This window comes from Apteryx mantelli, chromosome 1 (genome assembly GCF_036417845.1).
Source record: "Apteryx mantelli isolate bAptMan1 chromosome 1, bAptMan1.hap1, whole genome shotgun sequence".
In the NCBI taxonomy this organism is placed as follows: Eukaryota; Metazoa; Chordata; class Aves; order Apterygiformes; family Apterygidae; genus Apteryx; species Apteryx mantelli.
The window spans coordinates 33,597,047-33,618,697 of NC_089978.1; the positions used below are offsets into that span (position 1 = coordinate 33,597,047).

At 35.8% G+C, this 21,651-nt stretch overlaps 1 protein-coding gene across 2 annotated transcripts in view; it reads right to left on the minus strand.

Moving 5' to 3' along the window:
- The window catches only part of LRCH1 (leucine rich repeats and calponin homology domain containing 1), a 143,136-nt gene that overhangs the window by 37,501 nt on the left and 83,984 nt on the right, over positions 1-21,651 (minus strand). Inside the window, exons 8-16 of one of the 2 annotated variants that reach the window (XM_067292204.1) lie at positions 19,919-20,024; positions 18,305-18,420; positions 14,145-14,212; positions 12,991-13,074; positions 10,556-10,592; positions 9,681-9,794; positions 7,766-7,813; positions 6,371-6,443; positions 4,670-4,756 (exon numbers count right to left, since the gene is read on the minus strand). In XM_067292204.1, the coding sequence (XP_067148305.1) occupies positions 4,670-4,756; positions 6,371-6,443; positions 7,766-7,813; positions 9,681-9,794; positions 10,556-10,592; positions 12,991-13,074; positions 14,145-14,212; positions 18,305-18,420; positions 19,919-20,024 (733 nt within the window). The remainder of the gene's footprint in view (positions 1-4,669; positions 4,757-6,370; positions 6,444-7,765; positions 7,814-9,680; positions 9,795-10,555; positions 10,593-12,990; positions 13,075-14,144; positions 14,213-18,304; positions 18,421-19,918; positions 20,025-21,651) is intronic. The other variant, XM_067292212.1, reaches the window with a different exon arrangement.

Sequence of the window (21,651 nt, forward strand, 5' to 3'; positions counted from 1 at the left end):
ATAAATGAAAAATGCATTAACAAGCTAAAAGCAAAGTTAATTGGTGTTTAAGCACGACTTTTACAAGCCTTAAAAGTAAAACAAATAAATAAACCTGCACTGGAAGTAGCTTGAGGATTGGATATCATGGGAAAAGCTGTTTTGCCAGAGCTGAAGACAGTGACACTCTTTGTGCATTTACTTTCAATTCTACATATTCTACAGTAAATTAACACATATCCTCTGAGCCATTTGGTTTTATTAAACATTCCCTGAAGAGTACTGTCTTTCATCCTCAGCCACGTGGGGCATTTGCAGTATATTCATTTTTCTCAAAACATAAAATTAAGTAAATATTTACAGAACACCTACCATTGTCACTGTCTCCTTCAGATGGGATACTGTAGCTATAGCTGTCGCATGTTTGTGCCTGTGTAAGTGTGTTGAAGGAGACAGGAGGAAGAGTGAGGGATGGGTCTGCTGAAGGGGAGTGATAGCCAGTCCAACCATGATAGTATAAGGACCAGGGAAAAAAAAGAGGGGGGAGGGGGGCAGCCGCAGCATTTCATATGTGGCATTAAGATTGTATGGTAATGATGAAGATGCGGTTCAAAGATGATTAATACAAAATGCATAATTTTTGAAAAAAAGAATGAAACATGATGCAGAATAAAGAACAAAAAGTTAAATGTTAGTACTTGCAAGTCATACATTATATGTGCAGTAAAGGCTGTTAAGCGTAACAAGATTACCATAACCATAGCACTTCACACAACTGTTTACAACCAAGTTTTAAGAAAAAGTACCCATAGATTTTACACTATAGCCTAAAGAAAACCTTGACTCTGTGAATCAACAGCTGAATGTCAGCTGTGAAGTTGCAGCAATTAAAATAAAAACTTCAGAGACTAAGAATTTAGTTATATATTGTAATTTTATGTCATAAGAACACCTTTCCCTTAACTGAAGATAAATAAGATCTGTATGTCCATATGAAAATATTACTACACTATAACTTGCTAGCTAATCTTGATAAGTAGCAACTACATTATCCCTTGGATTCTCCTTCTGTTTGAAATATGTCCTATGAGCACACATCCTACAAATGTTTTTCTTCTGGTTTATTAACATAATACTATAAGCCACACTACTTTTCCTTCTTGCTGACTTCCCAGCAATAAGTCCAAACCTACATCAGGTCCACCATCCTAAGGAAATCCTGCTCCTCACCAACCTTTGCAGACTTTCCAAGGATAAGAACAGACACATAGGACCTCCAAAGGATGATCGTGCTGCACCACAAGCCTTGGCAAATCTGCCAAGGCAGCCTTCTAACAAGTGCAAATTCAGAAATGATCCAGTTGGGCTTCCTAGAGCATGCAAAACTTGACATGCCCACACAGGCTGCAACAGAGTCCAGAGACTATTCACCAGACAGCGATGTGGCTGTAAGAACATACCATGCTTACATTTCATGACCACTCAACAACCGACCATGAAGCTAAATTTGTACAGCAACACAGTCCCTATTCTCCATTCATTGTGCCTTTTCTTCTTCAACTAGTCATGACAACCCCTCTCATTTGTTCCTCAAATCCCTCAATGGACATTTTTACCACATCTACTCTGCACTTTGGTCTCCTGACTTGATTGTGGCAAGGCTTTTCTCCTGAGCTTTCCCCAAACCTCCATTCTACAGTGTTTCAGAACTGGACAGGGATGTCCTTAAAATATCACCTCCCTGCTTATCTTCAGCACTCATCCACCCTTATAAAACTTCCCACTGGCTTCCTGTTTTCCATCATAGAATTTAAACCTCTCCTTCTCTGCCCTTCACAATGATGTCACTTCCTTATGTTTTTTTGCTGTATCTGATCACACTGTTCCTTACCACTTCTGCCACCAAAATAATGAGATCTTCCCTCATTTCTCCATTTTCTACAAATATTTCCAAGCTTTACCTACTGTAATCCAGACACAAGCAACTCTCATGAATCCTCACATTAAGCTGGAGATTATAAACTACCTTGCATTCTGAACACAGATTGATTTAGAACAATTTAACATGGAAATTAGTACCAAGATCAAAAAGCAGTATAAACTATTTAATATTAAAGGAGAAGAAAGGCCAAGGTAAAGTTTCAGTAAGCAGAGAAAGTCCCCATTCTATACCATTCCAAATCAGTAATCATATAGGAACTTAATCACACAAACTTTCTTCTTCCCCACAATTCTGGCATCTGTATTAGCAAGATGATAATTCAGACAATGTCATATAAAACTTCATCTTAAACTTCTCTTCATACTCAGCTGTTCTCAAAAGCTCTTTCTCTTAAGACATGCCTTTTCCAAAAGCCAGTTCACTGCCTCTGACTATTGGGATGACAGGTCAGCTGAATGTGAAAGTCAGCAAAATTTAAACCTTGAGCAGAATCAAGAATGGGAAACAGAATACAAATTTATGGCAAATAACAAACAGTCTTTAATTACGCTGGCAATTAGGATTCTCATGCTTTTCCAAAGTACAAGGACAATCCAATTAGTTTTCTTGGGAAAAAAACAAATACAATGAATAAATATACAGAGATTAGAAAACAGTAACTAACCCTCAAAAGACCGAAACATACTGTTTACTTCCAATAATCATGATGTATTCCAACAGACCTAAAAAAGAGCAAGTTAAGCATGTCCACAGATATTAACATTGTGATTCAAACCCTCTACAAGCTACCAAAACATACTAGATTCACAAGTGAAATTATACTAAGAAAACAGATCTGTAAGGGAACACCTTTTACTTTCCCATACACACCGCTTTGTAATTTTCAGCTTTGCCCATGCTTCTTTTAGCTTCTAAAGGTACAATTATTATTTCTTTGTCTGTGTTGCTGCTACTACGTTCAACAGAAACTATGAAAGAGGATAGTATCAAAATGGCACAGAACAAAACACAGAAATTAATATTCTTGAATATTGCAAGAGGAGTTAGTTGATGTTCAAACCTCAAGGTCTGCCATTATGGCAAGAACTTTGCAACACTCGGTTTCTACCATGGGCAGCACTCTGAATATTACAATACATTCACGGATCAAGTGCAAGAGATTTAATTCATTAACTGTTTTGAGTGATTCCTTTTCAGAAAGCAAAAGCATTCCCCAGAACAACTATGGCTGTAAGAAAATTCATAATCCTTGCTTCTTTTCAACAGAAATTTTTTAGGATTTTCAAAATGAATGTGAATTTTAGGAGTCCGTATGCTATGAATTATTTTAAAGGCAGAAGGAATTAATTGGAAAATCAGAAAGTCTGTCTCTACCTTCTCTGTAACATCTGACCCTTGAAAAGAATCTGTCAAAAGGTCAAACACTTTTTCATTACCTTTCAAAACATTTTCTTTGGATACAAAATCAGTCATCAAATATGAATTTTTGACCTGCCTTGCCTAGCTTTAAAATGAAAGAACAAAAGGACCTTTAGTCTTGAACACATACCAGCGTGTAAGTTTAAGCAACTGTGGTTTATCCTCTGGAAGAACTTTTTGTGTGTGTACTTGAAAAAACAGGAAACATTATCAGAAGTCTAGTACTGTTTACTTTTACCTTTCCCCAAGACATAAATTATTATGAAACAGTGGGGAAAAAATTAAATAGAAAGCAACATCCATTTAAGATAGATGAAAATAAACATAGCGAAAATAAACTCTCCAATCTCAGAAAGGTATGCTTGCATATATTTTCCTTGAAATCTTGCCATATATATATTTCCCCCCTGCAGAGCCTGCTGTACACAGTCAGAATAATTTAAAAATCAATCTTGCACTCAGGTTCAAAAGATTTATAGGAGCAAGTAATTCAAATGTAAAATCTAATGAACTATATAGCTCAAAGTCATTTTCAATGAGTTTTAAAGTTCAGTCCCTAAGGCCATGCAGAACTTAAATGAAAAAGCTATTAAAATAAACTACAAACCGAGCTGAAAAACTTTGCTGGACACAGAACTGCTGGACCAGCTCTGCAGCAATAAAACAGTATATAATTAACAAGCACAAGCTTAGTGACTGAATGGTTCAAGTTTGCACAAAACGCTTTAAGAGGAAGACAGTGAAGGAACAAGAGATATGGCAAGCTAACCAGCTTTAATGGGAAAAATTTGCAAGACTGACGAACATGCTGGTATTTTCAGTCACATACTGCTTCTATTTGTAAAAATATTCTTGTGCCTTAGCAAAAGAAATTTGAATACTACATTGAATACTACAAATTTGAATACTACATGAAAGTAGTATCGGGGGAGGAAACAATTTTCAGTGCCACTTCTCCTTTGCAAGGTTTCATTTTGTCACGTTGTGCTACATAGCTAATATACTGCTGTTTTATGTCAAGTTGGACTTAAAGTGTTACTATTGCCAAATTACTGTCTTACCATGATGTAAAACTAAGGTAACATGACTGAAACTGCATGTGACAAGGTGAAAGATTCTGCAATAATGGCTCTAGGTTGGTGATTCTGTAGGCTATGATATGCAGAGGAAAATAAATTCAGACACGGAAAACTGGTAACTTCAGTTTTTCCACAACCCATAGCTGGGACCAAAAGACATTATAGTATCAGCATACTCAAAGTGGTTAAAACATATGATTCTGTAATAGTACAGTGCAGAAAAACAACAAATGGATTATACCCAACTGACTTTGGTATTTAATGAGGCTACACATGGCCACAGTGTCCATGGGGAAGAACTGGAGGAGTTGCACATCTGGTTCTTCCATCATTTGACCTGCAAGATACATTGCAAGAAACTGCAACCTTTGCAACCCTCTAAATCCTCTAAAAAAAGTTTCTCTAGTCTATTCTGAAAAAACATTTTCCCCTTACATATAACAGCCATTAAGTACAGGACAGGTGCACTGAGACGCCAAGACTGGGAAGCACATGTTCAACTAACACTTCAACAAGAAGTCAAGGTCTTGCATCCTCTCTCACAACCTGGCTTCCTGTCCCTGGCAGCAGATTTCACTGGGGGCTCAACAGAACGCAGGCTGCATCCTGCTAAAGTGGCAAGACAGCCTGGGCCCATTTGCCTTTACATGTCTTTCTCCTAACAATTTTATCCTGCCATCACCACCACCTGTGCAGTATTACCCAATGCAAACAAAGGGGTTTTGCCAAGTCCCCAAAGGACTCATTTGCTCATCATTTAACCCATATTTTGTATATATTAAGAAATAACAACATATCTAAGGCATCAGGAACATAAAAGAATAGACCCAGAGTTTAACAGTCTCACAAACTAACAGGCGCAGCAGAATGGATCTAAAGGCTTTTGGTACCCTGCCTAGCTTGTATACCATAACTACATGGGAAATGTAAAATATCCTTTTCATGAAACAAGGTTGTTTCAATAACATTTTCTTTACTTTTTAAAACTTTTTTTTAAAAACAAATCTATGGGTACAGTTTCTTAAAATAAATTCAAATATGAAACTGCTGCCATCATTGCCAAGATATTTTATGATGGAAACCGCAAGGTTCTAGTGGTTTAACCAGCATTTGATTAAAAACATTTGTGGTGAATGACAGAAACTAGAATTACAGTCTTAGGAAGCTGAAATATATTGAAAAAACTAAGGTTATTCTTTAGAGATGATGTGAGATGACTTAACAATATTGACTACCTAGGCACACAGAAGATAAAAAACTGAGTTTAATCTAGAGTTGATCCTGTTTTCAAAGCAAGCTATTCATTCAAGCTTTCAAATACACCAACAGTAGTTGCTGTTCTTTTTTTTTTTTAATGAACTGTTGCATGTTAATTACAAGATTGAGAGTTATGCAGATTTAGGACATTACAAATTCATTCAACTCAGCTGCTGGCTGAAGTGAACATCTAATCTTCCTGTAACACTTAATCCTTATAACAAGCGTAACTACTGAAAGACACATTGATATATGTTCAGATCAATGCATAAGCTCATTTTTCCAAACAAGCCTAATTATTCAGCTAAATTATTCAGAAAGACCTAAACTGTACTTTTTATCCATACATATACACATACATATTCATACATACATATACACATACATATACATAAACATACATATACACACAGGCATCCACATAACCTTATAAAATAATCTATTAGTAAAGGATGAAAACTGATCCACATAAAACATGCCAAATATTTACTGTTGGTCTTCCTCAAGTTGTTGTACGAAAAATGTTTTATCACTACCTTCTTGTGGAAAAAAAAATACAGACACCCATCAATAACATATGTAAAAAAGTGCATAGAAATTTGTTGATTTCTGGTGAATGAAATAAAGAAGGGTAAAAAGGAGAAGTGTTCTGAAAGTTTACAAGCAACACAGTCGCATCTCTTTCCTACATTACCTGATCGTGGCTTCAGGCCAAAAGGGATTGTGTTGTTTGCAGTAGGAGATGTTGTCGGACTTTTATCCTTGTTCTGTGCAATTCAAAAACATAAATCTGAATAAGAGTAACGTCCAGAATATCTCAGCACAAGTGACTGCATAAAAGCCAGAGGTTAACAGTACTGCACACTGCAAAAGTTCTGCCACAATCTGATCACAATATATTCTCAAAAAATGTAGTACATACACTCCCTTTCTTATTCCATCCCATTCTTTCATAGGAAAAGACCAAAGACTGCAGGATTTTCTGTCTAGCTCTAACTACCCCGATTATTTCTCAGTATTCTCACATAATCTCTTGATTATTATAAAACATTTTTGTGGCAGCAGTATATTTAAAAAAAATTAAAAAAAGACCAGGTTTTCCTTAGATATGTTTGTTTCTTATACTGCATTCATTCCTATTTTGCATAACTACTTTCCCTACAACACTGAATTTCTGCCTGAAAAGCAGAGGGAAGGAAGTTAATCATACACTGCAGAGTAGGATATCCCTTGAGCCTGAACGAGACTAACAGATGCAGACAAAGAATGGAGCAGCAGCAGCACATAGGAGAAGGGGAGGTATAACCATCATACCACCCATAGAAACTCTGGAAAAGTCCTATAACCAAACTCCGTATGGGGAATCCTACTTAAAAAGCGATTGCTCATGGAGCCAGGAGCTATAGAGCCCCATCACCAAGGCGGGTGGAAGGTGGCTAGAAGCCTCTGCGCACAAGGAAGAAGAGAGCAACTGGAAGTCGCAATAAGAGGAAAATGGTTTTCCCCTTCCACTTATATATGGTAGCTCATGAATTTGTAAGATGCTCATACACAGTGCTGTGGAAAGGAACAAACCCTGTTTCTGCACAGGAAACAAGGAAAAAAAAATCTCCATAAGGAATTCTTCAGAGCTTTCCCTTTTTGACCTCCTGCTATCCACACTGGGAAAGCAGCAGGATCAAAAAAATTAGGTTCCTCTCTGAAAACTGAAGGACACGACACTTCACTGTGCAAAAACAAATCCCACTGAAATCAGTGGAAATTCTTGTGAATCAAGGTAAGAGTTAAAAAAAGTGTGGAAAAATGAGCAAAATGTAAAAAATAAATAAATAAATATTTTATATGGACATACATAAATAAAATCAGAAATTACATTTTCATACTTAAATCCTTATGAAGAGAATGAAACAAATAGGCCAAACGAAACAGTCATCACTTATCAGCTCAATCATGTTTCCTGTGATATTCAACTACTCGGTTCACTTTAGTATATTAAATATTCATGCAGTAAGTTTAAAAAAAAAAAAAAAAAAACATGTCAGCTGATGATCTACAAATCATACACGAAAGGATGACACTAGTATATTACCTCATTGTGAGAGCTTTGTCCACTTGTATTCCAAACAATTAGATCATTCTGTATGTTGGGGGGGAGGAGGAGGGGGAAGAGAAAAAGAAAGAAAAGACTGGTTCAGTAAGGGTATTAGTCATATACCACCACAGGGTCTTTCTCTCAAGATAATCAAATACGCATTAATATTTAACACTTTCCACCTTTAAAGCATTTTTCCAGCATTAGATTGATCTTTAGCTTAAAAAACAAACAAACAAAAAAAACCCTGAATAATACGTATTTTTACTGTTAGATGAACTGATGATACCATTTAAAAAAAAAAAATCTTCGTCTAGCAGAAATTTGCACACATTGCCTTTAATTTCTTAGTTTCAATAGTGATTCAGAAGTGCATTTACCATAATATTTTAATATTACTTGGTTCAAATGTAATAGCTAATTTTGTTTCACAGAAGTAATAATTAAACTATCACCAATAGTTTAATACATTAATATAGATTTTAAAAGGGAAGTACTCCGTAAGCAATTCATTTTAGAATTGCAATATAACATACCTTTTGTTACTGCTTTTGCTACAGTTAAACTGAAAACATTTAACTCATGTTAATAAAAATGAAATACAATCATTAATTCTGTATCAGTCATAACTCTGTCAGCAAAACCAGAACTGGCATAGGTAAAAACAAATTATAATTCAATTCGAAACCCTTTCCATGGGGCCAATTTTTTCAATCATAAAAAAAATGAAACAAAAATAAAACAACACTCAGAACACTTGGTCCCAACAGTCCCAGAGCTTTCCAAAAGTTAGCAAGATGGGAAGGAAGACTACACACCCATTTTGCTGCATGACTTTTCTTGGCTACCTCTCAAGCTTAAGAAATTCCTCAGCTGAGGACTTCTCTCATAATCTTACCTCAACCATAATATTCCCTAGAATAAACAGAAAGAACGACATGCTAGTTATGCCTACATTACAGGTCAAGTCTCTCATAGTACGCAGGTCACTAGTCAGAATTTTGAATTTATGCTTAACTGCAGTGATACAAATGCTCACTGTACTACAGAATGTAGTATGATTACATATTTGCTCTTGCAAGATGTGCAAGAGTTATCTGCAAAATATTAAGTGCCATCAACTTCTACTTCATTTTACGGAAAGTCTCTAGTGCTTTCACCTACATGACACAGTCCAGACCAGGCCCTCTACAAGTGTTGGGGGGGGGGGGGAGGGGGGGTTATTTCTTCTTTTTAAAAAGTTCTTAAAAGTGAGTCAGCAGTGTCCTTGTTAAACAGCTTCACTAAAATACAGAGATAACACATATTCCGATACTGAATTAGATTTATGTGTAATCTCAAAACTGTAGTAAGGACCGTTTCAAACAGTTTGGTGACCCCAACATCTAAGGATGATGGTAAGATCTGGAGGCAACAAAAGAATAAAGGTATGAAACAACTCAAACGTTTTTTGAATTTCCTTTTTTAAAGAAAATATATTTGCAACTTTAAAATCTCAACTTACATATAGTCTTCTCTGTAACATTAAACATATTAAGAATACTGCTGTTTACATCAACTTAGCAGCCTATATAACAACAAGAGGTGGGGTATTTGAGGAGTGGGGGAAGAGGAATCAGGTGTTTCTTTTACTGAGGGTCTAACTTTTGAGCAGATTCATTTTCTCTAGGGGAATATAGCCACTGCAACCACTATAGAAGTCTTACCTTCCAATAAATACCATCACTTTTATTACACCAGCTCTTTTCTGAGACCTAAATCTTGTTTAACTGCTCGTTTACGGTCAAACCTTGAGACGCATGCCAAGGCATAAAACCCCAAAGGGCCTAAACCCACTATTATTTCCATATAGAAACGAACAGAAGGCAACTACTCATTCCAAGTCTTTCCACATTTATTATATCCTCCATACCTGACTCAATGACCAGTTTTTACCCTGTTCACATGTTCTGGCTTCAGTCTTGGCTTTCTCCATAATCAATTCCCTCCTCTTCCGAAATTCTAGTTCCTCTTCAGCATTGTCTTTCTATAAATATATATATATATACACACACACACACACTCTTTAGATTGCATATCACTAGAAATGGAACTGTAATTTTTTGCATAACATTATCTCAGAGTAGTTCTTAAAAATACTGTGATGAAAAGCCAACAAGAGAAGTAACCAGACACTATACATCTGCAATTCTAGCATTTACAGGTAGATAATTTTGAAAATCTAAAATTACTTTATAAAGAATACTAGTTCATCAGTCAGAATACAGATAAAGTAATAAGCAGCATATATCACACTGTAAAACTCCAAATAATGCTATACATGCTCTCTATAACTGTAGTGTTAATGCTTTGGGAAAACAATAATCTTTAGTTTATAAAACACTTTGGGGTTATCCATAATGCATGTACTATTTTCCTACACCAAACTAGGAAGATTTGGGGAGCAGAGAAAGAGTATGCGTAGCTGAGCTCTATACACTAGTAATTTATTTTCATGGCCAACAGAATACTTGACAGAGATAGCTCTGCGGAAAGGTAACGGTGATTCTGCAACCAGGAACACCACGCAGAGGGGAAAAACTGAGATAAAAAGAAACTGATAATCCCAGAAAACTTAAAACAAACAAACAAAAAGAAAATTTTTATAAAAATTTTCAAAAGAATTAGTTGTGACCTCCAGCCTACTAAATTTTTCCCTTCCCTGCTTGGAAGATTAGTAATTCATGAAATTGGTGGCTCAAGTCCTGTCTTTACCCCAGGTATTTTGCAGTATGCTCATTAACGTACCTGACCAAGGGAGGACATCTCCATCTGCATTTGACTGCTACATATAAAGACAAACAAATACAATCATGTTATTGAGAGCGTAGAAACTTAAATATGATGAATCTAACAAACGCATTATTTTTCTAAAAAAGTTAGATAAACACACGTTACTGTAGATTCCTGAAATTCTAAAACTGCCGCTGCTTCCATGGGAAACAGATTCACAACACCGCTCTCTGAAATATCCATACTCAATCTGCAAGGTTTGAAATAAAACCACTGCACTGGGAGCATGGCTTTGTTAACCATTCTGTTCAGTATTTCATTTCAAACAAATGGATGTGTAAAATGTTTTTAGTCATGCTTTTAACCTGTTCAGTATTAACTCCTAACAACCTGTTGAAATATTTCTTGATCTTTCATTATCATCGGTTCCATCAAGGCAAAATTAGTGCTTTCATCTGCAAAATATCCTCCTGAGCAATATCAAAACAAATGGACCTGTTTAGAATGATCAGCCATATCATTATTTAAAATATTGTAGATTGCTATGTCCAACTTCTAGCACCTTCCTTGTGTCGGAAGAGAGCCCAAAGCCTTAATTTGATATTCAAATTTAATATACAGTGCACAAGGATAAAGTAGCACAACAGTAAATCACAATAGCCAACAATTTGAAAGAAGGCAGTCAATATGGGAAATATGAGAGTGAATATGTCTGAAACAAACATCCGAAAGTACTGAAAGAAGTTAAGTCTGAAATCTTTTTTGGCTCTGCGACTGAAATACTGCACCTGTGCACATAAGATGCACGGATTTGAAATCCTGCAGAACACTAGGACAACAGTAACTCACTTGCCGGATGTGTGTTTTACAAGTTTAATAATCGTATTTGTTAATGAATGTGGCTACAATTGGTACATTCTACGCTGAACTTGTGTCAGCATGTGTTAGGTGTGCCTCAGTGTCACCTACTGATTGAGCCCCTGTAGGGGCTTCTGTTTCCGAATCTCAGGTGTGCTTAGGCGTGGTGTGAGATAAGGACAATTCTGGCTATGGTTAGTTGTTCTAACTAGATTTATTCTGACTACATGCTTAGTGTTATACTGATGCATAACAAAAGCCTCTTTGGTGGAAGTTTAGGTTATGTAGGTCTGTATGTTTAACATACAACAAACACGTTTGAATGGCCTATTTAGCATTTTGCAAAAAAAAAAAAAAAAAAAACTCCAATTTAAAGTTATAAAATGAAAATGCAGCCACAGAAAGAGATACTGTGTACAAAACCATTAGAAGAAAATGCAGACATGCATGACATGATCAGTCATCCTTAAAAGCAACATTTGAAATTTTCACCTATTGAAAGCAAACTGAATATGCATGGAGAAACCAGGAGCTAATTTTCTGTATTTTATTGCCTGTTTTAATTTTGTAAGAAAAACTAACTATATAGAAAATATTAGGGCAATATTTGACAAATGACAAAATGCCAAATTTGAAAGGCCTAGGACTGAAACTATTTAATGTTACCTTTTTCCAATCAGATGCTTTTTCCTTTTTTCAATGGCAACACTTCTCCCACATAAAGTAGTATGCTAGAGATGAGGTACAGAAGCAATGGAATGCTACTTTACAAAAATCACAGGTGCTAAAAACCTTTTCTAATTTGAATGATTTCTCCTCTAAGCAAAAATACTTCTTTACATGATTCAAAATAAGGCCAGTATTTCTAGAGAGAGAATTATCTAACAGGAGTGAACTTGTTTCCAAAGAAGGGGAAAGGTCTGCTGGGTGAACAAGCAATATCAAAATAAGCATTTAAACTAAAGACCCAGAGCCATCCACAGACCCAGAGCCATCCACCTGATTTTAGCCACTTAAAATAGGCATCTAAATTAGAAAACCTTGCCTCCTTCTACAGTCAGTGGAAATTTAAATCACCTTATCTAGCTACCTCTTCCTCTCTCGCCTTTTGGCTTCAGAGAGAGGATACAGAAACTTCACCACTAATTTAGGCACTTTTTTAATGTGCTTTATTGAGGTGGGATGAGACTGGGCCAGAAGACCTTCTCCAACTTCCACAACATACATGAAGCATGAAAAAGTGGAGTGCAGTTTAGAGTCCCTAAAAGAAATGTGACTAACCTGGACAAAACTTCAGAAAAATCACAGTAGAGTATGCAATCAGATGAATGGTTGAAAAGTCTCTTCCACCCCTAAAGTTAGGTTTCTTTTATATCTGAAATCCTGATTAATTTAATGAGATTCTTGTAAAAATACTCAGAGAGAGAACACATATCCTTTTTAATTAACTAGCTGCGGAAAAATATCAGTATGATAGCAAAGCACTTTATAAGTCCAGGGAACTTCCAATTACCAGTGAAAAAAAGAATTTCAAAGCCATTTACAAAAATTTTAAATATATGACATTAACGCATCACCTATTATAAGCATACCTGGGGTCTTGTAATAAATCTACTGCTTCTCTCAGTTGTTCTATCATTGCTATATCAATCGTTTGTTCTGCTGGCAAATTTATTCTATAACAGAAAAAATATATATTAAAAAAGAGATACCACAGCAATTATCAAGGGCAGTCTGAATTTCCATTTGTGAGCTGTATCTTCAAACAGGGACTCAAATATCAGAGAAGAAAAGTCTCTGTACGCACTAATATGTGCTGAATTTACAGAAAAAGAAAAAAGCTCTCCAGCATGTTTTCCTTATCAAAGCCCTCCAATTTAACATATATACATACATACACACACTTTGTGATGAGCTAAAATCATCAGCATTTCAATTAAACAGACCAACTTCTGAAACTGAAAGTTTATTTACCAATATTTAACTACTTAGTAACTTCACTTATCATGTATATTGCCTTAAAGCGAGTATTCAATACAAAGATTTTTTTTAAGGGACTGACACGCTCTCTTTTGCTCTTCAACATTTATAATTCTTTCAGAAGTTTAGAAACACTGCTAGTTTAGAAACACCTGCTAGTTCTACGAATAAGGCTTTTATGGAAAATACTCATTTTTGCCTTCAGCTTTTGTTTTTAATTACATAGGACTCCACTCTTCTGCTTAGTGACAACTCAGAGTTCCTAAATCATGCTAAATCACCTTTTTTATGCACTCTCCTAACTGACTGAGGTTCACTTGCACTGCTCTTGAAATAATGTCTATGAATTAAGGATTACTTCAGGGTCAGCAAATTATAACAAAAGAAGATCGAGGGATTTTTTTCCCCAGTTAAATTATAATTTTTTTTTAAGGTAAATTACATTTAAGTAATAGAAATTTTGATAAAATCCTTCTAGCAATGATATTAAGAGAGTTAATATCAATACCTAATTAAAAAACTTGGACTCTTCATAAGTAAAAACATTATAGCATTATTAGTGCATACAAATTAATTAGTTTTAATATAGCACCCACTTAATATTGTCAATATTGTATAAACATTGCGCATACATACAAAGTGCAAGTCTGTGCTTCTGTCATGCTTCTTTGTATACAAAGTTATAAACTGGTAAGGAAATGCCAATTGTGGTCATCTAATGAGACAGTAGAATAATTATTTTTAGACACACAAAAAAAATACTTACATTTCCTCCGTTTGCCATTGTGCGTCCTCTTCTATTCTCAATAATTCATCACACTCTGCTGCTCTGCTCTGTAAGTAGACAAACTGATATCAAGAATTGAACTTTGCAGTTTAGTGCGCAGATAAATTTCCCTTTCAGACCCAGCACAGACCTAGTTTATTTAACAGTTTAGTGTGGCTAGTTGAAGCAATCCAACTCTTCTGCTCCACTCCTTACTCTCTACCCCCATTTAAGATACTGATTACATGATCTTCTATTCGGTGTTCAGATTTATTCAGGTCAACAGCCCTTACCCTCCTTTAACTGTAAAAAGAAGTCAAGCAGCATGAGAATTCTTTATTCAATGTCCCAGATTTCATTTCTGGTGTATGCAAACAATTCTTCAATTCAGCATGACCCTGACGCTCATCTTAGTACTCCTCCCACTGCCAGATTTGTTTACAGAGCAAGGAAATTCCAAACATGCAAACAAGTAGCTCTAAAAAATGCAACAGTAAATCCAAACTAATACCCTTCTTCCCCCTTGAAAAATATTCACGTTATCTTTAAGTTCTGTGCACACCATAAATCTGTAAAGAATAAGGAAAAAAGCCTGGTAATCATACATTTCATTGTAATTATTAACAGAATTCCTACTTGACTATTTTAACAACTGCATAAATTTTTTTTTTTTAATTCAGAAGAAAAACTGTGTGCAACAATTCGTAACAGTTGGTCAGTTATTGGGGGTTTATTTTCAGCACAAATTAGAGTCCCCCCGCACCGTCCAAGCCATAATTATGAAGCACTACTTATTATTAGAAGAGCCGAATCCCTCACTCATGCTTCCATTTGGTGCTTTGCAAATTTCTTTCCTCTTTCCTGTCAGACAGGCAGGAACACTGCAGTAAGTCAGCTGCCAGCAAAGGCAGAAGTTCTCTGAACAGATGTGCATTGGTACAAGAAGAAAACAAACAGCAGACAGAGATGCCTCTCCTCGTGTGTGTCATGTTTGGAGTATCAGTCATCGCCCTGTACCAATAAACGCTATCCCGCTCTGCCAAATGTGTCACTGAAGAGTGCACCAGCTTCTCCAGCATTCCCCAAGGACAGCTCATTTCCCTGTGCCAGTCCCCAGCAGAAGAGATATAGCCATTCTTTTCAGCCGTTTCTTTTTATTGCATGCATGATGAAGTATGTGATTTTTCCAGGAAGAAAGGCACATATCATCTGATGACAAAAATGTGTCACTTATTTTAGAAGGGGATTCTCAGTCTCTTTGCATAAGTATATAGATAAAATAAATAAAGCCATACAAATTAGGATCTAACATTTGAAAAAATATAAAATCCTCCAAGCTTAAACAAACTAAAGCCCCTTTTACACTGCCAGTTGTATTGATTTAATCTACAGTTTACTTAACCGGAATTTCAAATTTAGAATTCCCCCAGTGTCCCAGAATGCATTCCAGTATACAACTAAATACAACTCGAAGAACACAAGAGACCCAAAAGTCCACAGAAGAAGGAAAATGCCCTGATTTCAAACTCCTCAGAATACACTGCCTGTTCAAGCCACCAACTGCTGACCTCAATTGCCATAATGTTAGGAAGATGCCAAAATCCACGTAAATGAAAGTGCTCAGTCTGGCAATATTCTTCTTAAACTGAAATTCAGTAGAGTAACCTGTATTTTACTGAACCACTGTCTGCAACACATTATTTTATTTAACATTACCTTGTTACATGACAGAGGACATTCCCAAGGGAACAGCCTTCAGGTGGGACACTACTGAAAACCAAGCTGACAAAGTGAAAAGAACCAGGAAAGGAATTATAGGGTATAGGAAAACACAGGGAAATATAGGGAAACAGAGTATAAGGTAAGGTCAGCTTCAGGTGTATGTACTACCACCTTTGTCAAGGAATGATTCCATCACCTTTTACCTGCGTCATTCACCTCAGATGTGCACACTTACTGAAAATCTCTATGTGGGGAACCTATAATGGTGTGTTAACTTTTTGATACTTACACTAAAAACTTTTTCATTTTAAAAGTAAGAAAAAAACAAGCCCATATAAGATAACCCATAATGCCCTAAACATTCAGCATCTATAAATAATTCTTCCTCTTATTCAGTTAAGTTTTAGACAAGAAATGCTAGTCATATTTAATGCTACTGAATTCATATTCGTAAAAATAAAAAAAAAAGGGGGGGGAACAAGGAACATTTATTTACTGGGTAAATAGTCTTCTACATGTCTTCAATAAACACAAGGGGGAGAAGGGTTCTTTTGTTTCTTTAAAAATGCAAGTCTTCTTTGTGACCTCAGACCCTGCAACTAGCAGCAACCAGCAGAACAGCACCTGCTAGAGTCCTGTTGCTAGAAAAGAAACAATAACCTTGCCCCCCACCCCCCCCCCAAAAAAAAGAGATCATTTGCAGAACTAGAAGCCTATTTCCCTCTATCTTCAAAAAGGTGGCAGGTCACATCCTTTGTTTCTCCACTCTTTTTATCCAGCACATTTTTATCAATAAGGAATGGAAGATGGAGATGGTATAAAGCTTCTTCACACCCTTTAAGAATCTCCACAGAAGGAACAAATTGGTCCAAAAATACCCATACTAGATAATCTTCTCTGGATTATAAATCATGAAAGGACATACCTTCTCATGGCCATAGGAATGCTACAAAACACTACTCAATTGTATTACAAAGAATCTAGCAAAACAACCCAGCAAATAAATTTTCAGAGTAAAAGAGACTTGCTCAAATCTTCTCTAGAATCCTGCAGAAGTTCCTCAGTCTATTCAATTGCATTTAAAAAAAATAATTATGTAGCTCTTGCTATATAATGAGCCAATTGAATTTCATAAGTTAATAGCCAACAGCAATCACTGATGTCTAGTAGTTCATTTCTATGGATTCTATTGCAACTTTATCACATATATGTAGACAAAATCCACTACACCTAATGCCACAAATAGGAAAAAAAAAAAACGAGTAGAGGATAATGAAAATGGGGAGTATACAACTTAAAACACACAAAAAGGCACACCTGAACAATTTATCATAGGCCATTCATTATGGAAAGCAGTCAGAAAAGTAAAGAAGTTAGATAGCTCCCCAAGAAGATGCCACATACCCAGCAAGACATAACACAGTTGGTAAGTAAAGTGCTCACTGAGCATGACAGAAATACACGAGTAATGTTGTCAATGGGATTAACCAACTACCTATGACACCTCTGTAACAGGAAATCCAGAACACCAGCAGTGTTCACTAATGCACGTCTTAAAGGAACTGAGGTTTTGCTGGCAACCAGACAGATCACCTTTATATACAAAAAAAGAATGATGGGTATAATATCAAAGTTTCTTATTGCAGAAAACGTCTGTTTTCTTACATATTTTACATGCAAGCATGTGTGTGTGTATATATATATTTTTATATATATACACACACACACACACACACACTTGTATATATGTGCATATATCTATGCATATGTATGTATGTATATGCAATTATATATAATTATTCTATATATACTCTTATGCTCTAATTATTCAAATGCCCATTTCTACTATCCCTTCCTATAGCACCTGTAAAGTTTATAGGAGAGTCACTATATACTCTCAAATTCCATCACAGAAAGAACTTGTCAGATCTTATAAGAGGAAGTTTCCAAAAAGAATAGGATTATTTTGGGCTTGATATCCTTTGTCTTTAGAGTTCTCCCAATTTCTGCCATAACTTAAAAACATTTAACTAAGAAAAGGCATTTTTAATACACTTCAGCATTATTTTATAACTTTAGATACCTCCATCACCTTTGAAAGTCTTCTTGCATTTTCTAGCATAACAAATGCAAAAACTGCTTAATTCAAAATATAAAGCAATCAGTGCAGAATATACCTGTCACTTCTTCCTCAAAGCCTTAGGCACAATAAAAAGAGCACTCTCAGGTACACTAGAAAGAGTTATGGGAAAAACTGATCTCCTAAACTATCATCATTGTAAACCTATCTGCTTATTTTTGTATTCAGTATCTTTCATGACAATGAATATCAATTAGTCTCTTATTCACTGAACTATCTCCAATTTGTCATTCCTGCAAGCTCTGTACTTACGAAAGTAGTCAAGATATTTTCCCCCACTTAAAAATCACAAACTTGCCTTAATGTAACTCATAAATTCAGTAGTAAGAGTATCCGATTCATCAGCAAACTGGTTTCCTGTTTCTCTTGACTTATCATTGACAATCAAGTGAGAAGATCCCTGATGGAAATCCACTAGCAATAAAAAAGACAGAGGAATGATTTCTGGTTCAACTTAACATTTGTTACTCTGGAGAACACTTAAATCATAGGACTCAAATACAAGCGAAGCTTAAATTCAAAGCATATAAAACCCTCAAAGAAGTTAAGATTTTTGGATTCTAAGGAGTGATATCAATTCATTTCAAAGCTGCAATAAATGATCAGATTCTGAGCTCGTACAGTTGTGAATCAGAAGCACCACAACAGGCACTGATGGAGTCAATTTTTGAACTAAACTAATGTCTTGCTAGTACCCATACAAAAACACAGCTGGACAGCTACAGAATATTTTAGAACAGTTGGATGTCACAGACAGCAAGACTTGCAATTTAATCTAACTTCAGAGTTACGATATTCGTTTTTAAACACTCAAACTCTCCCAGTAGAACTCAAACAAAAGGATTAGTATGCCAATCTCTTCCTTACACCAGTTCCAGGAGTATGACAGAGAGTAACAATTTCCTCCTCTGTCTGAAGTGGACTGATCTCATCACTTGGAGTATCCTACTCACTGTATTGATAAACACCGTAGGATGTAATATTCTCTTGCTGAGTGTTCTACTAAATTCTGACAAGCATCTCATCAAAAGTTCATTTAATCTAGTTCATAACACTGATGAAAGGCTTATCTTCTCATATTTATGTGGTTTCCATATGTAACTCACTGAGTTCATCCTGCAATTTACCATCAGTATGCGTGGACCTTGGATAAAACTTTTAACAGTATGTAGATATCATTCAGAAAATATAACTTTAATAAATTTAGATAAAATTACACCTCTTCTCAAAATCTGAAAAGGTTCATTTCTTTCCAGAAGTAATGCTTACTTTCATTTATAAAGCTTTATATATGCATTAAGTCTCTGCTTTTATACATTACTAACTCAGAATCTGGTGCATTTGGTAAAAGTCAGTAGACATTGATATTACTGACTGGGAAGCATGGTTTAAACTGACTATCAATTTTCTGACTGACTCTCCCCAGTCAGAACCAAAACTTATCAACTCTTGAGACAAAGTATAAAAAATTGTTTGGAACTGTCGTGAAAAGGACTACAGGGACCTCAACTCAATAGAGAGTTACATCTGCTCTAAGTAGTACAGTTTTTTCCCCTCTCTTTTAAAAGATTGCATATGCATGCTTGAAGCCTGTTGGATAAAAAAATGAAATTATTAAAACTAAAAAATTAAAATGATTAGGGTTGTGAAAATAACTGTTCGCTGACTAGAATATCAGCAAATAAAAATACAGATTTAGTAAGACATTTATCCGGTGCAAAATTAAATACTGAAAATTCCAAGAAAAATAGCAGTAAACACAAAGAATCTTATTTAATGGTGATGTCTGTAGACTCCTGGAAGACTGATGCTTGTTAGGCTGTGGTTTTTGGAAACTGAATTTACAACGTTACATATAAAATTATCAACAGAATTTCTTTGCTTTTAACTTCCTCTTCTTTTACATTCCAACCTTTTCTTGAGTTAACATGGTGACCTGAATCTTCTTTCACAAACTGATCTTCTTCCACAATGTCCGACATCGGTACATTAAAGCTAATAGTATCTTCATCAGATGGCTAAGGAGAAACAAGAGAAACATTGGTTTCAGCTCAAACCAAGACTGATAAAAAAATGTATACATTAAGACCGTTCACTCAGGTATGGAGTAGAAGAGCAATATGGGAGAGGGTAGAGAGTCTAACGTGACCAAATCCTGCTCTAAGAGGCTGCAGTCATGCTGAATACATCCTCATAACAGGCTTCCCAAGCAGCGCAACTCACCTGTCTTTTCCCTGCCCTCCTCACTGCAGGAGTCCTCCCCTCGCAGCAACACTGTTGCGCTATGCTGCTCTGCATATGCCTTTGTGGGACTGCTGAAAATCACTGTCCTCTTGCAAAAATTGTACAAATTCTCAGGTATGCTAGCTTGACTTATAGATGAAAAAATTGGACCAGCTTTTATTAGTTGGTACACTAAAACACGTTTCCTCTGCCTACAAGCTTATCCTGCCTATGACTTTCTGCCACGCCAGCTACAGCAAAACAGCACTGACGCCTTCACTTCTGTCCCGTGCCACTGGGGCTCTGCTGTTCTGCAGGCCCAGCAGGGACCTGCTCACGTGGGAACTATTCATTCTCCTCTGAGGTGAGCTACAGCAAAAGCACAGTTTGCAGAAGGGGCCAAGTTTTTATTCTTACTCTCCTGCGACAGAGAACTTCACACTGCAACAGTCCCTCAGAGCTTTGCAAATCTACTGCCCAACAAACCCACTGCCACTGCTTATTTAGATACTTTGTGTTTCTGCAACCCACTGCTCTGCGCACACATATTCCATACATGTATTCTGTTCAGATGTTTCTGTAATTATAATTGCTATAATCAAGATAGTTTGTTCCGTATCCTTTAAGAATATAATTTTTAAAGAAATGGTATTTTCCCAATTAGGTCCTGCTCATCAGTTCAGACCACTGTAACAAAAATTTGCAATAGAATGGGAGACTGTGTTATATGCAACCCATTATTCAGTTCCACAGTCATTAGTTTTTAATAGAATTATGTCATTCTCATTATTTTTATATGTTCATATTCTATAGAGAAAATGGAACAAATCTGCTTTGCTTTTAAAAGCCCTGAGAAGATATATGCTTATTCTTATTTGCCAAGGATAGTTTGCCTTCAGACTTAAAATATTCTGTAAGTGTGGACCACTATAAATGATTTTCTTTATGAAGAAACAATGTGTTAACAACTCTGTAATAAGAAGAAATTTGGAAAAATTTTAATTCACTGACAGTATTGCTCTGCTGAAAAAGAAAAATAATTTTGAAGGATATTCAGGGACTTGATAAAGCTTTGCCAAAGTGATGAAGCTTTACAATGAAGTGACCTAATACTGACATACTGTTTCGATTTGCCCATTTTTAAAATAAATCCGTAATGAGACTATATTGGTATTTCAAACAGACATTAAGCAAACCCTATTCCAAGTATTCTAAGCACAGTAATTCATTAGTACTTTCAGTCATAAAACACTGACAATCTAACACTTAAGAAAAGACATTCACAAAATAAATAAATTCAGACCATTATATCAAAGTTACAGTGAAGTCCCTTCTCAATCTTTTAGGATATATCTCATTTGATGTTAGGTACTAAATGCAGTTATTCTGGATCAAAGGGCCATGTTTTGTTAATTTAGCAAT